The sequence below is a fragment of the Chenopodium quinoa genome, unplaced genomic scaffold, assembly GCF_001683475.1.
Source record: "Chenopodium quinoa cultivar QQ74 unplaced genomic scaffold, ASM168347v1, whole genome shotgun sequence".
Classification (NCBI taxonomy): domain Eukaryota; kingdom Viridiplantae; phylum Streptophyta; class Magnoliopsida; order Caryophyllales; family Amaranthaceae; genus Chenopodium; species Chenopodium quinoa.
This window is the reverse complement of record NW_018744626.1, coordinates 1,144,849-1,158,785: the sequence shown is the minus strand read 5'-3', so window position 1 is coordinate 1,158,785 and position 13,937 is coordinate 1,144,849. Positions and strand designations below refer to the sequence as shown.

Genomic DNA, 13,937 nt, shown 5'->3' with positions numbered 1-13,937 from the left:
TATTTAACCTAAAGTTGGACTTATTAGTCATAAATGTAACTTATATACTAGTTGTTAAAGAATATGAAGGAAAAAAAAAAACTCTAAACTTATATCATAGAACTCGATGCAATTGTGAATATTATTTGAGCTTCTTGGACAGCCTTAATAAGTTTGCTATGTAATCACATTATTCACATTTTACGACTAAAATAACCTATAATTATCATATAAGTTAAACTATATGATTTCTACATGCATGAAGTCATTAACCATCTAATCATCATAAACTATATAGTATACAATTAAATAAAATTATGTGCACCTAACTACATTGAATTAAAAATTAAGAATAAAGTAAATTGATGATAAGAACTTTTAATAAATAAAGAAATTCCTAAGTTCATGGAAAAGGAGCAAAAAGATAATTAAATGGTTGTGGGGGTGCCCTACGACGTAGAAAAATGGATTTGTTCCTTGCCTAGGGTTTAGATTATACCACCTACACGCCAGCATATCTTATAATTAATTTATAATAAGATAATTAATTTCACATAAACATATATGATAAATTTAGAAAGATGTGATTATTGTGTATATAAACCCTAATTAATTGAGTAGTGGACTGGTGAAGAGGATCTTCATGATACTATAAATTAGCATGCATAATACGAATATCCTTGGCATTTTGGTATGTCACGTATATCCTAATTGACTAATTGGTGAAGCAAATCTTGTTTTGTAGTGTGTATTAGAAAAGCTAACCTTGTATTATTTCATATCCAATTATTTAGAAATGGAGATCGGATATGGCTTAGGAACGATCCACGCTAATCATGACAAGGAATGAAAAAATATACAAGCAATTTGTATTGTCTTAAGTTCATCGTGATAAAAAAATCGGGGGAAAAACACCGGTAGTACTATTAAAATCTTATTGTGTCTTTATCCCTTTATATTTGTATACGTACATACACAATATAATTAGCAATCCTTTTTATACGTGAATGATCACTTAAGTAAGAATGACCGGTTACTCGGTTAGGGAAAAAATTAACACCATCACATAGTCCATATTCATTTAAATTTCATATGCACTATATATAATTATTATGGTACCAAAAGTACGTAGTATAAACTATAAACGAATTGAACTTTAAATTTGATTATTCAAAACAATAATACATACTTTTTGATGAGAAGATGAGACTATTAAATGACGAGTTGATTGTTATGTTGTTTTTGTCAACAAGTTAAATGTTTGATTTAACGAAGATGTTTGAGATATGAGGCAAGCATATGCCTCAAGGCCCTAAGAAGTATATTAAACCCAACATTATCAATGGTGACCACGATTTGATGTGATCCTTAAAGATAACTAGTGATGACTTTTGGTGGGTTTTCTTTTGGTTCTTTGTGTTTAACCTACTAACATAACAAAGAATTAGTGAATGGATCGATCCATAACAAATAAATGTCCAAATCAAATTTGCATTTGATGTCGATTAATGTGATGGTGTGTGTTGATGATATGAAATCATCGGATGACCAATAAAGGCAATTCGACAAAATAAATCACAATCATGCATTCATGCAATCATGCCTATCAGTTAAATATTTTGGCTATGTAATTCCTTTTTTTTTTAAAATAAAGTTTTACCCTATTGGCTACTTGTATTTTTTTTAATAAGAAATTGGCTACTTGCATAGTTACATATAGGGCAGTGCAGAGTACGGTCTAGACCGCACCAAACCGCAATTTTGCGGTTTGGTGCGGTTTGCGATTTGGAAATTACGGTGCGGTTTTCAAAATTGACCAAACCGCAGTTTTGCGGTTTGGTGCGGTTTCAAAAAAATTTCAAGCCAAACCGCACAGCAAATCGCAATTTAACGCAAAGACTCTTATATGGAAAGAAGACTCTTATATTGTATTTATATGTACTGAATTGTGTGGGTCATTATTAAGAAAACCAAAGTTTTCCTTTCTTATTACTCTCCGTTTCTTGTGCTTTGGAGTTGTAATGGAGTGGTTGTGGTTTACTTAATGATTTTGCTCCATGTTTGCCTTGGCATGTTATTGGGTCACTATTAACATTGAAGTAAAGCACTACTTCTTTATTGAATTATTTGCATAGTTGTACAGTTTCTAAGTAAAAATTTCATAACAAAAGATTAGCAAATAATCATTATTTGTGAGGTAAAAAAATTATGGAAAAACCGCAAACCGCACCGCACCAAACCGTATTTTATGGTGCGGTTTGGTGCGGTTTGTATAGAATTGCGGTTAGGTGTGGTTTGAAAAAATCACAAACCGCAATTTTGCGGTTTGAGATCCAAACCGCACCGTGCACAGCCCTAGTTACATACTCCCTCAGTTTTTTTTTTATTATTTTTTTTAATGTGTTACTTTGACTTTTGCACTATTCACATACCATAGTTGACTTAATTATTTCACCTCTATAAAATAAATACGGAGTGAATGTTACTCCGTATTATATAATACAGAGTATATCATTAGACTAGTCATAATGTCTTGTTTCATAATATAATTTTGCTACAATATTTTTACAAATAGACAATTAAAAATATTAATGGTTAAAGTTGTATCTCGGCAAATGTGTTTTTTTTTTAAAAAATAATAATAAAAAACAGAGAGAGTATTTAATAACTTTTGTCTGTATTTATCCTTTCAAAATGCTTGTAGAACAGAGAAAGAAAAAACAAACAAAGGAAAAACTTACAAGTAATTAAAATTTCTAAATTTGAAACGACATATTTAGGATTCACATTGAATTTGCAGTTAATTTACTCTGAGCTTAAAATTATTATTTTTATTATTATTTTTATTATTATTATTATTATTATTATTATTATTATTATTATTATTTTATGGGAAAATATATTGAAGATTGGTTTTGTGAATTTGTGCCAATCTCTTGGGTTAGCCAAACAAGCCATTTGGCCCAATTTCAAATGAACTCATTTCAAATAAGCCCTACAGCCCAACTTGGTGTTAAAATGTGCCAAGTTGCCAACCCAACTCAAATTGTTATAGTTAGTGGTCAATGCCAACTCAAATGTGCCATCACATATTTTACTTTTTCTGTTTCTTAAATATAATATTTTTTGGATGGTCCACCCGGTTCATCTTTAACGCTATTCTAGATTCCGGGATCAATTCTGGGTGGTTAGGTTTCAGTCCCCTTCCGATTGTTGTTGTGGGGGATCAAACATGAGTCCTTCCTACCAAATATAGTCCCAATCACCACTATACGTCTACACCAACATCCAATCGGTGTTTCTTAAAAATTATGGATACGGAATAAAAGCAGTAATTTGCATAGAGTATGTGAGTACTTTATACATCAAAGGAAGATGTTAGAAATAAATGCCTTTTATTAGGCAAAATTACACTTGTTAACATGAATTATAGCTTACCTACAATCATTGTCATGAACTTGTCCATATAGTCAATTGACATTAACTTAAGTCATTAAAGAAATACAAGCACTTAGCTTACATAAACATTATTTTTAAAACACTCAATTACGAGACAATGTCATTGAAAACCATTCAAGTGTTGTGATTGGATTTAATTGTTAAGTTCATATTAGTGGACGATTTTAGTACGTACTTTGTATAATTATGCAAAACAAGGTCGTATGATATGACCATATCGATGCTTATAATTGAGTTGTTTAGATCAATTACTATGTATTCCGTAATATAATTTTTTTGTTATTTTTTGGACAATTTTTTTTTTTTGGAAATAAGGACAACTTAATACCCGTTCAGTGCTTTATTAAATACTTACTCATCCTAATAAGTTTTGCTCCTTATGTACTCTTGGACACTATGTACTCTCTATGTATTCTTGATTTCTTGGACACAATAGGGCCTGTTCTGATTGACTAAATTGAGCTGAGCTGAACTGAACTTATTAGAGCTAAACTGAATTGAACTTATTAGAGTTGAACTAAACTTATTGGAGCTGAACTGAACTGAACTGAATATTTTATAATAAAAGGAAATTAGGAGCTGAGCTGAACTGTTCTTATTAGAGCTGAACTGAAAATAATCGTATGCGAACAGACCCTATATTCGGCTCGTCACTCTTTCCTGGAATAAAATAAAAATAAAATAAATTACTCATCCTATTACCGCAACCCTTTGATGACCACCGTCAGATCCACGCTAACCTCATCACAAAGCTCATAGCATAGTTAACTGCGTAGTCTCACCCACACCAGAACATAACTCTAAAACCCCTCTTTTCTTCTCTCTCCAAAAAAATTCTTCACAACTTCAAATCTCCCTCTACCTCACTTCTCAACTAGGGTTTTAATGGCTACTTCACATCTCGACGATGTAATTTCTTTCCCCTTTTCTCAATTCATTTCTTTTTATCATGTCTTCTGTTAATTACTCTATTTTTAATTGAATTGCTTTAATATAATGTTTATTAATTTAATTTTGGTAGGATGATGATTTCGGGGGAGATTTTCCCGGTAATCAACGCCCTGGTAATTGATTTTTTCCCCCCCTTCATTTATGCGCTTTTCAATTGGGATTAATGGGTGGAATTAATTCATTTTTTTTATTGATTTAGTTTGCAGATATTAAGTTGTTGAAATTAGTAAATGTTGATTGTTTTTCTTGAATTTTAGGGGGTAAGCGGGGTTTCGGGGAGCTTGATGATGATGAAGATGATATATTCGGGTCGAAAAAGGTATTTCTACTTGTCTATGATACTAAACTTTATTGATTTTTTTTGGGTTTTATTGGATTGAGGACAATTTGATGTTTAGGGTTATTGAATTTATGTGCATTGCAACCTTAGTGCTGCCTAAATTTGTGGTAAGGTAATGTTTATATGTAATGTACTTTTATGAGAATAATGAGATGAAATGGGATATGGAAAGTAGCTGTGGAATTTAATGGTAAAGGTCTTGGTCGATGGGTTGGCGATGTGGCATCCGGTATGTTTTTCATAGAAGTATTTGTTTGGGACTTTGGGGTGGGAATGGGGGTGGAGGGTGAGAATACAAGTGGGAGTACATTCTATCGAACAATGTTGCCAATGTTTTCCCTATTTATCTCGACCTTAAAGATTCATTATGATTATTTGGTTTCTGTTTGTTTTGTTTACATCACTTTCTTTGTTGATGACTTAGGCGAACAATAAATTTGAAGAGACGGCTCCTGGTGTAGCAACAGGAATGATACTGTCCCTCCGTGAGAGGTATTTTTGCCGTATAAGCTGTAACTGTTGTTCATCCGTTCCATTCAATTTTGATTTGAATACTTTATTATTTTTACTCAGTATTCTTTCTTGTTCCCAGTCTTCAGAAGTGTAAGGACGATCTCGCGAAATATGAAGTATGCGTTCTTTTTACTTTTCTTCATCTCCCTCTTCTTTCTGAACTATATTTTGTTTTGAATGCTGACACTTGACAGTTGCCTATACTCCTATATGCTATTTTGCATTCTGTATGAGAGATGAGGGGGTACGTAGCCGCTAGGTGTTCTAATCTTTCTTAAAGTGATGTGAATAATTTGGTATGGGGGAAGCTTTTTGAGGTGCATTAAGAGGATTGGGTTGGTTCTTCAAATGTAAAGGATTGGTTGCACTCTTTTCATACCTTTATCATAAGTTCCAATAAAGATCACTGATCAAGGTTATTTGTGAATTTTTTATAGGCTGATGTTAAAATTGTGAGATTTTTTTTGGTAGTTCCAAGTGTATCATTTTCTAGGTGTATAGGGTATAGAAGTTGTTCTTGTTTGATATGACCATGGTCATTGACCTTATTAGATATGGAATCATAAATATACAAAGTAACAAATGATCAATTGCATTTGTGGGCAAGAGATTTTGAGGGATCTCTGGATTCTGTAGTTCACTTAAGTGAGATTATTGAGATTTATTTTCACTAATATGTAAAGACCTGGCTAAATTAATTATGTATAATGATAATGCTAGTGATTTACTTAGTACAATATATTGAAGATGAGAATTACATACTTTAATTCGTGGCTTTGAACCAAATTGGATTTTGTCAAAGTGCATTAGCAAAGCCCAAGTTTTTTTCCCTTAAGTGATCTCTAGAAATAGAATATTTGACCTATTGACCTGTTTAGTGGAATGCTTGTCTTGTAGTGTGTTTTTGCATCTTTCTTCCCATCATCAATCTGTCATTGTTTTTACATCTGCAAAGGATGACCTAAAAAAGAACTTTGAATCAGTAACTAAATTCGATTATTGTCTGCTTAAGTTTTTCTAGTTGACTATTGACAGTTGGTTAAGGGGTTACTTAGTTTTGGCTGCTTTGTCTTAGATCGAACTGGAATCTGCAAAGTCCGAAATTCAGAAATGGCATTCTTCATTTCAGGACGAGTATTTTATATCCCCAGCTACTACTCCAGGTCAGTCATTATTTTTAGCTTATATTTTGTATTTTGTTTTGTATATCTTTCCATTTAACTGTCTTGGAGCTTTTAATTCTGGTTGATATGAAAATCTTCGTTATTGTTCCTGCAGAACCAAAATTGGTGGTTAACTATATCCGGACCTTAAGGTCATCAGACAAGTCACTGAAAGAGCAGGTTTGTGCTTTTCTCTTTACTATCTTTATTATATTTTTAATTTTGGATGGTGAATAATTAGTTATTTCTTCTTACCAGCTAGAAAAAGCAAAGAAGAAAGAAGCTGCCTTTATTGTGACATTTGCCAAACGAGAGCAAGAAGTGGCAGAATTAAAGGTCAGTTTATATTCCCATTTGTTTCACCTCGGGAATCCTGAGCGTAGTTACTCCATTAGGTTAGAAAGGCAATCACCCTCTTTATTTGCTTTCATATTGATGATTGTAAATGTCTAAAGATTTTTACTTGCTTTTACTTCTATGGAGCTAAGAAGTTGATCATTACCCTTCTCCCATGCTTTATAATCTTGGATGGGGGCACAATCGCAGAACCACTTTTGCAGTTAATGTGGATGGTTGACTGCTATTGCAGCTTGATATGTCAGCTGGTTAGATCATTAACACTTACCATGCTGTGAGGTTTCTCAAATTCCTTTACAATGGTGATATTGGCATGCAGTCGATTATAAAATTGGAGCATAATCAATATATAGACCTAGCTTGACTGTTTGTGATAGTATTCTCTAAAAATCTAATATGCACAATAAATATATGGACCTACCTTGACTGTTTACAATAGTAATCTTTTTGAAAATCTAATATTTAAATCCCACTTGAGACTGTCCTACATGTTCAACAAATGTGAAACTTGAAAGTTGAATGAGCCTCTAATAAACAATTCTTCCAGCTCTGGATTCTAAGAAATTTGGCCAATTCTCTTAGTGAATTATCTTTCACATTCTTTTTTGCTGTAAGCCTGTAAGTAGCAGAGTAGACTAATCAATGTTCAGTAGGGCTATAGGATTGCCTGTTTTTAACTTTCATCGGGTAAGGGTGTGAGGTGGATCTGAATGTGCTCCATTAGAGCAATGTTGCCAAGGTAGTATTTTGGTATTTTTTTTTTTTTAAAAAAAAAAATCACTTTTGGCGGGGAAGATTTGGTATGCAAAAGTAGACCTTCAATGGATTATGTCATAGGATGAGAAATAGGTTTATGAGGTTTATAGAGATAATCCATTTTACATTTCAAATATTTGTTGTTGATTGATACATAATTATATCTGATCGAGAGAAAAGCAACTTATAATTCTATATATTCTCTCCTGGAAATGATCTGTGGCTGTCTATGTTGGTCCCTCTTTCTTGACGTCATTTATGGGGATTGGATTATTAAGTGTTTTCTTTTTATTTTGTGTGTGTGTGTATTGTTTTATTGGTTAACTGTAATCTGGAGTATTTATCTTCATGCTTATCAGCTGGTGATTATAATTCCTGCTATTATCTAATTTCAGGCTGCAATTCGAGAATTAAGAGCACAACTAAAGCCCCCATCTTTGCAGGTATCTATGAGCGCCCTCTCTCTCTCTCTAGTTTTTTTTTGGGAAGGCTACCTTTTTAGATATGACGATATGTTTCATTTTATAATCTATATTTGAAGAAGATAGGGAGACAGTGGCTACTTGTTTAAGCCTTTTATTGTATTGTCAGAATAATATTGTTGATTCTATGGTATGGATGTATGGTGGTATGTACATTCTTCTTAGTCTCCTCAAGGACCCTATAGTTCTCACTCTCCTACTTGGAACCATTGAAAGTTAAACGCTCTTTGCTTAGCTTGTTTATTTTGGCCTGGAAAGCTATAAGTCTATGATCAGAACCAAAAAAAAAAAAAAAAAAAAAAAGAAAAAAAAAGGAAGTTGAATAGGGTTGATGGCTATTGGCATCACTAAAAATGGGGGGGGGGGGGCAACTGTAGGAAGTCGAAGTAATAATAGAATATTGGGATACATGTTCTCATGTCATGTGCTGCGTTGTAGATTTTTAATGATTGTTGAGTTATTTATTTATTTATTTTTCCTACCCCTTCTATCTCTCCCTTTTTAAACTCTTTATGGATAAATTCTCAGATTTGAGAGGTTCTATCTCTCAAACATTTCTCAGTTAGAACATATTCTTGTTCATCATATGTTATATGTTGACAAGTGGACACGTGGTACACCATATTTGCTTGGGCCAAAGGTTTATTTGTTGAGGTTTTTTAATATTGTTATTATTATTTCTCAAAGTGATGTATATTTGATGATTTGATCTTGGGCCAAGGTGGACTATTTTGCTGAAGAGACATCCTAGGGATTGTTTGCCAAACTTCATAGTCTTCAGTAGTTTTGTTAGTTATGTTTCATGAATCATTGTGTTTAACTATGCAGTATGGATTTCAGTATGTTTGATTTTTTGGGTGAAACTGTTTTCCTAAAAACCACTCTACTTTTGACTATGATATTGTTACCACTGGCATAACTTCTATTGCTTGGCAGACGAGGAGATTATTGTTGGATCCTGCAATACACGAAGAGTTTACACGTCTGAAGGTTTGTCCTTGTCACCCTTCTATACTTAAATTTATGAAAGCTTGCTGCTCGTGTACAACTTTTCTGGTTAATTTGCGAAATCTTTTTGATAATGCATTATTTGACGACATGATCATGCTGAGTTCATTCTTGCATTATGTGATAAGCTTCATAATGCTTAAGCAATATGAATAAAAAGAGTTATTAATGAAATTGCATCCCTGCTTGTACATTGTATTCTGATTTGTATTGATATCTTCTCCCTCTATCACTTTTTTGCTTATTAAAAGATGGATACTTTTTTCATACCACCTCTGTTAGTTATTGTTTCCACTTGAAAAGATTGAAGATGCTAAGATTTCAGCAAACATTGTCTGCTATTACTTGCTTTCAATGTATTCATTGTTATCCAAGAGTTTGAACTGTGAAGTATGTTCATTCCATATCCAGGACTTAGTTTGTAAGTAGCTAGTGGTTTGATGATGATATATATATTTTTTGGTTTATCTGAGATTGTTTTGTTATGATATCAGAACCTTGTTGAAGAAAAGGAGAAAAAAGTGAAGGAGTTGCAGGACAATATTAATGCTATTAATTTTACACCAAATAGCAAGATGGGGAAGATGCTGATGGCGAAGTGCAAGACTTTGCAAGAGGAAAATGAAGAGATAGGCAATCAAGCTTCTGAGGGGAAGGTATGCTATTACCTTAGCTTTATTTTTAATAATAAATTTCCTTAAGATCTATGTCGGGAAGGGAAGAGGATAAGTGAATCGACCTAAGTGAATTGGCATATTGCATGAAAAGCTCTTCTGCCCCTTTTATATGCTATGTGAACAGGATTAGCATTCATGCTTTTTATAATCTTGCTTTCTGGGGCATGTAGGTTACAGGCTGAACTTTATTTATAGTGGACCTACCCTATAGTGATATTTATTAAAACTATGATTGACATCTTTGTAAACCTATATGTCAAGATGATATTGGTACGGGTCTTTACTGTACTTGTTGGTTAGATTGCTGTTACCCCTAGAGAAATGAAGTTCTTCGAACGAGGATCTTAGTTTTATGAAAGAAGCCATGTTAGGCCATTGGCTCCAGTCAGTGGTGGTTCCAGGAATTTGCTCTTATGGGTTCGGAATCTCCAACGCAAACAATTATATCTAGTATCATAAGTAAAAATAAATTTTAAAATTGATAAAGCGGGTGTGCGCAATATATGTTGATTTGAGGTATTGGAGGTTCATTTAATTTTAAGGCGGTTCATTAATTAGAATTGAATTTGGGAAGGAAAAGGCAAATGAATTTTATGATTTTGACAAATAATATTTCCAAAAATACTCTAAACCTTTCATCATTTACCCAATAGGCCAATACCTTTAACGATATTACAACTCCAATCAACAATTTCACAACTTAAATCAACTACTTTAATCAATTAAATAACAACTTCAATCAACAATATCATAACAATTTTACAACTCTAAAATTAAAAATCAAACTTCCTTAAGATGAGAGAGAGATTTGTGGGGGAAAAGTTTATAGAAAAATAAAAAAGAAAGAACGTAAAGCTGCTGCTGCCCCCCTGGGCTTCGAACCGATGATTTACTTCTAAACATGTAAGGCATTTACCACTGGGCCAACTGAGCGCATATTATCATTACTTGCTTTGTTTGTTATTTAAACCTTTTTTTTCATGTTAAAAAAAATCTATCCGATTTTTTTCGGATCCAGTATGGGTTCAGCTGAACCCACTGAACCCATACTGGTACCGCCACTGGCTTCAGTTATGATGTCGTGTGTCCCAACTTTTTTCAGTCAAAGATGTTCTTGTGGATGGGAAAGAAGGATATAACAGTAGGATCTTTTGAGGTTGGAAGATGATTTTGTGACAATCTGGTTAGTTTACTTGGTAAGGAGGAAATTGGTGCTTTTTGAATGATGAAGGTTGCCCATTTAATAGATTCAAGTTTCTTTACTTAAGGTTGTTGAATAGCTGGAGTCAAGTGTAACATTCCAACTCGCACATGAAAATTTGTTGAGTTGGTCAACATGTTATATGATAATTTGGGGACAAGATATATATGATACTTGTCTTCTTTTTGTACGTGGATAAAACCCTTTTGTATCTTGCTAACTTATGTTTTAACTCCACAGATGCATGAGTTGTCTATGAAACTTGCTTTGCAGAAGTCTCGGAATGCAGAGCTTAGAAATCAATTTGAAGGTCAGTGATTTGGCTGGAACTCCAGCATCTCTGTGCGCATTCAGAATGATAACCATTTATCTGGGTGGATTTAGTTCTGTGAATTGTAAATCTTTTTATTTAGATAGGCTCAGTTTTACTATTTTTGTGTGATTTGCCTCCTGTTATTGTTTGGTTGTGCGCATTTTAGTTTCTTTGGGTCTATACAACAACAAAGTCTTCGTCCTAAAATGATTTGGGTTCGCCTAACATGAATAGTCATAAGGAACTGTACGATATAAAGAAAGGGACATAACTAGATAATCATTTTAATGAGTTTGAAAAATGGTGAGTAGAGTGAGCAAACGAAAGAGCATCCTAGAAAAATTAAGGGATTGTTAAAGAAAGTTTAAAAGGTTTCAGTGAGGTATAGAAAAGTTTGAGAAAACTTTAGTGGGATTAAATAATAAAATAAATACAAAAATAAATTTAGAAAGTATATACGTAGTATATAATCACGACACGTTGGCGTGAATTCTCTCCCTCCACACCGCCCTATCCAACACCATATTTTCCTCAATCCCCTAAGCACTCATGTCATTCTCAACCACCCTCCCAAGTTTTCTTAGGTCTTCCTCCGCCTCTCGCGATCCCAACACTTTAAAATTCTTCAAGCCTCCTTACCGGAGCGTCTGGTCTCCTTACATGGTCAAACCATCTTAAGTAACTCTCCCTGATCTTGTACTTAATCGATGTAACACCTACTTTCTTTCTAATTATCTCATTCTTCAACCGGTTTATCTAAAAAATATTCTTAAGTGTGTGTGTGTGTGTGTGTGTGTTTTTTCCCCCCCTCCAGTTTGCATCTAAATTACTTAAAGGACTGAAGTATAACTTTGATTTTTTCTCTGCTCATGATCTCTGCTGTTGTCAGTAACCTTGTAAGTTGATTTGGAGGGAAATTGTGCATGTGTACTTCATGCTCAACTTTGCATGTCATCTCATGTCCTTGACAATTGACATTGTTTAGGAAAACTTGAGAAAGGAGCTTATTCTGTTTATAAATTTTGTGCCTTTTCTCCCGCTACATGTGTTTACTTACGAGATCTCAGTATGACTGCTTTGATCTATATGCGGATGCTCTAGAGTGTTCAAGGCCAGGCCATATGTCTTATCTGTGATAAGGATGGAGGTGCCTGACATATCTTATGCTGATGTGGTCTCTTTGGAGACATCTGATCTTATGCTGATGTGGATATGAAAGATCAACTTGGCAAGTTAACTGCACTAGTTACTGGAATTAATTGCCCCCTCCCCCCTCCCCTCCCCCCCCCCCCCCCCCAACACTCACTCACACAAAAAAGGGAATGTTAGCATCTTTGGGTTATGACTTCATTTCTTCAGATTGATATCTTTTTTTTTTTTTTTTGTTCAACGACACGAGTAATGCGTTTTTATATACTTATATGCTCCCAGTTTTCTGATGAAATGCTTCTGTTGCATTTTGCAGGACTATGTAAAAGCGTAGAGGTGCTGACAACTGATGTTGAGAGATCAAATGAGATGGTAAATTATCTATTTATTTATTATTTGGTGGTTCTAAAGCTTCTGATATACTGGATGCCTGTTGATCAGAATATTAATTTTATACCTTGTTTTTCGTGCAAACTATGAGTCTATTACCTTCGTAGATGCGTCTAAAATGTATATATCTCCCTCTGTCCATTTTTTTTTTGTCCCACGGCTAATATTTGGGTCAAACTTAGAAACTTTGACCATAAAGTCTCGTGAATTTATAAGAGATAATATAGTCGTCTGGGATCTTGTTAGATTTATCTCATTGTATATTATATTAATATATGTTATTTATTTATTTATATTTTATCACCTTAACACGTATAGAGATGGAGATATATACATTTTAGACGCATCTACGAGACCGTAAAAGTCAAAGGGGTGAAATTATAGGGACGGAGGGAGAACACTTGGAACTTGACATCCAAAATTTTTTAATTCACGTTTTTGCAGACACTTCATCTTTATAAGCTCTCGTGCAATTCTCCTTGAAGTCTTACCTGTTGAATTGCAAACCATGTAGTTAATACTCTCAATTTTTTAGTTCACATTTTGTCTTCAATGAATGAAATACTCTCTTTTTTAATTAGTTAAAAATTGAGTATTTGTGCCCTATCCCCCTTTATTATTTGATCTTGAGGAAATTTACTCATAATATATAATTGCATGTATGGGGTAATCTGGGTTGATGAATTGTGTATTACTGTCTCCAACTTTTATAAGATATCAAGTAAGCCATCCAACTTTGCAGGTCGTCATCTTACAAGAGAAGTTAGAAGAGCGGGATGCTGAGATCAAGAGATTGAAGCTTGAGCTGCAACAAAAAAACGGAGCTGAAGAAATAAATGATTCAGCTCCAATGGTTACAGATGAGCCACAATCGACTGAAGCTGAGGATGTACCACAAACTGAGCTTGATCAATGCTGAAGTCAATTTTTGAGGAGTCATTTGCATTTTCTTCACCATATGTTACCTGTACATTATTGTTATATCTTTGGTTCCATGTAGACTATCACTATAATTTTGCAGAGAAACATTCTCTTTGAAAAGAAAGTGAAGTCTGTTGGCTCCACTTGTATGTTGTATATTAAGCTTTTCGTTATGGGATAAGGGATTTTTTTTCCCCATTACAGGCAATTGCATTTCAATTGATGGGTATGGTGCTAAATTGCTGTAACAGTTGGTGCATCAATTGCTTTGCAATATG

General features: G+C 33.7%; 1 protein-coding gene across 1 annotated transcript; it reads left to right on the top strand.

Moving 5' to 3' along the window:
- Window positions 1-4,234: 4,234 nt before the first annotated feature.
- On the top strand, window positions 4,235-13,860 carry LOC110700351 (FKBP12-interacting protein of 37 kDa-like). The gene is made up of 14 exons (XM_021877878.1): window positions 4,235-4,347; window positions 4,460-4,502; window positions 4,647-4,708; window positions 5,154-5,221; window positions 5,322-5,358; window positions 6,318-6,405; window positions 6,521-6,585; window positions 6,664-6,741; window positions 7,914-7,961; window positions 8,937-8,990; window positions 9,503-9,664; window positions 11,127-11,196; window positions 12,665-12,720; window positions 13,481-13,860. The coding sequence occupies exons 1-14, from the start codon at window positions 4,324-4,326 to the stop codon at window positions 13,655-13,657; spliced, it is 1,032 nt and encodes a 343-aa protein (XP_021733570.1). The 5' UTR covers window positions 4,235-4,323; the 3' UTR covers window positions 13,658-13,860.
- Window positions 13,861-13,937: the final 77 nt, after the last annotated feature.

Bases quoted from the DNA above. Each gene is read 5' to 3' on its own strand.
- LOC110700351 (XM_021877878.1), top strand. From the start codon at position 4,324: ATGGCTACTTCACATCTCGACGAT. The intron at 5,359-6,317 runs GTATGCGTTCTT...GCTTTGTCTTAG, and splicing joins ACGATCTCGCGAAATATGAA to ATCGAACTGGAATCTGCAAA. The intron at 11,197-12,664 runs GTCAGTGATTTG...TGCATTTTGCAG, and splicing joins GCTTAGAAATCAATTTGAAG to GACTATGTAAAAGCGTAGAG.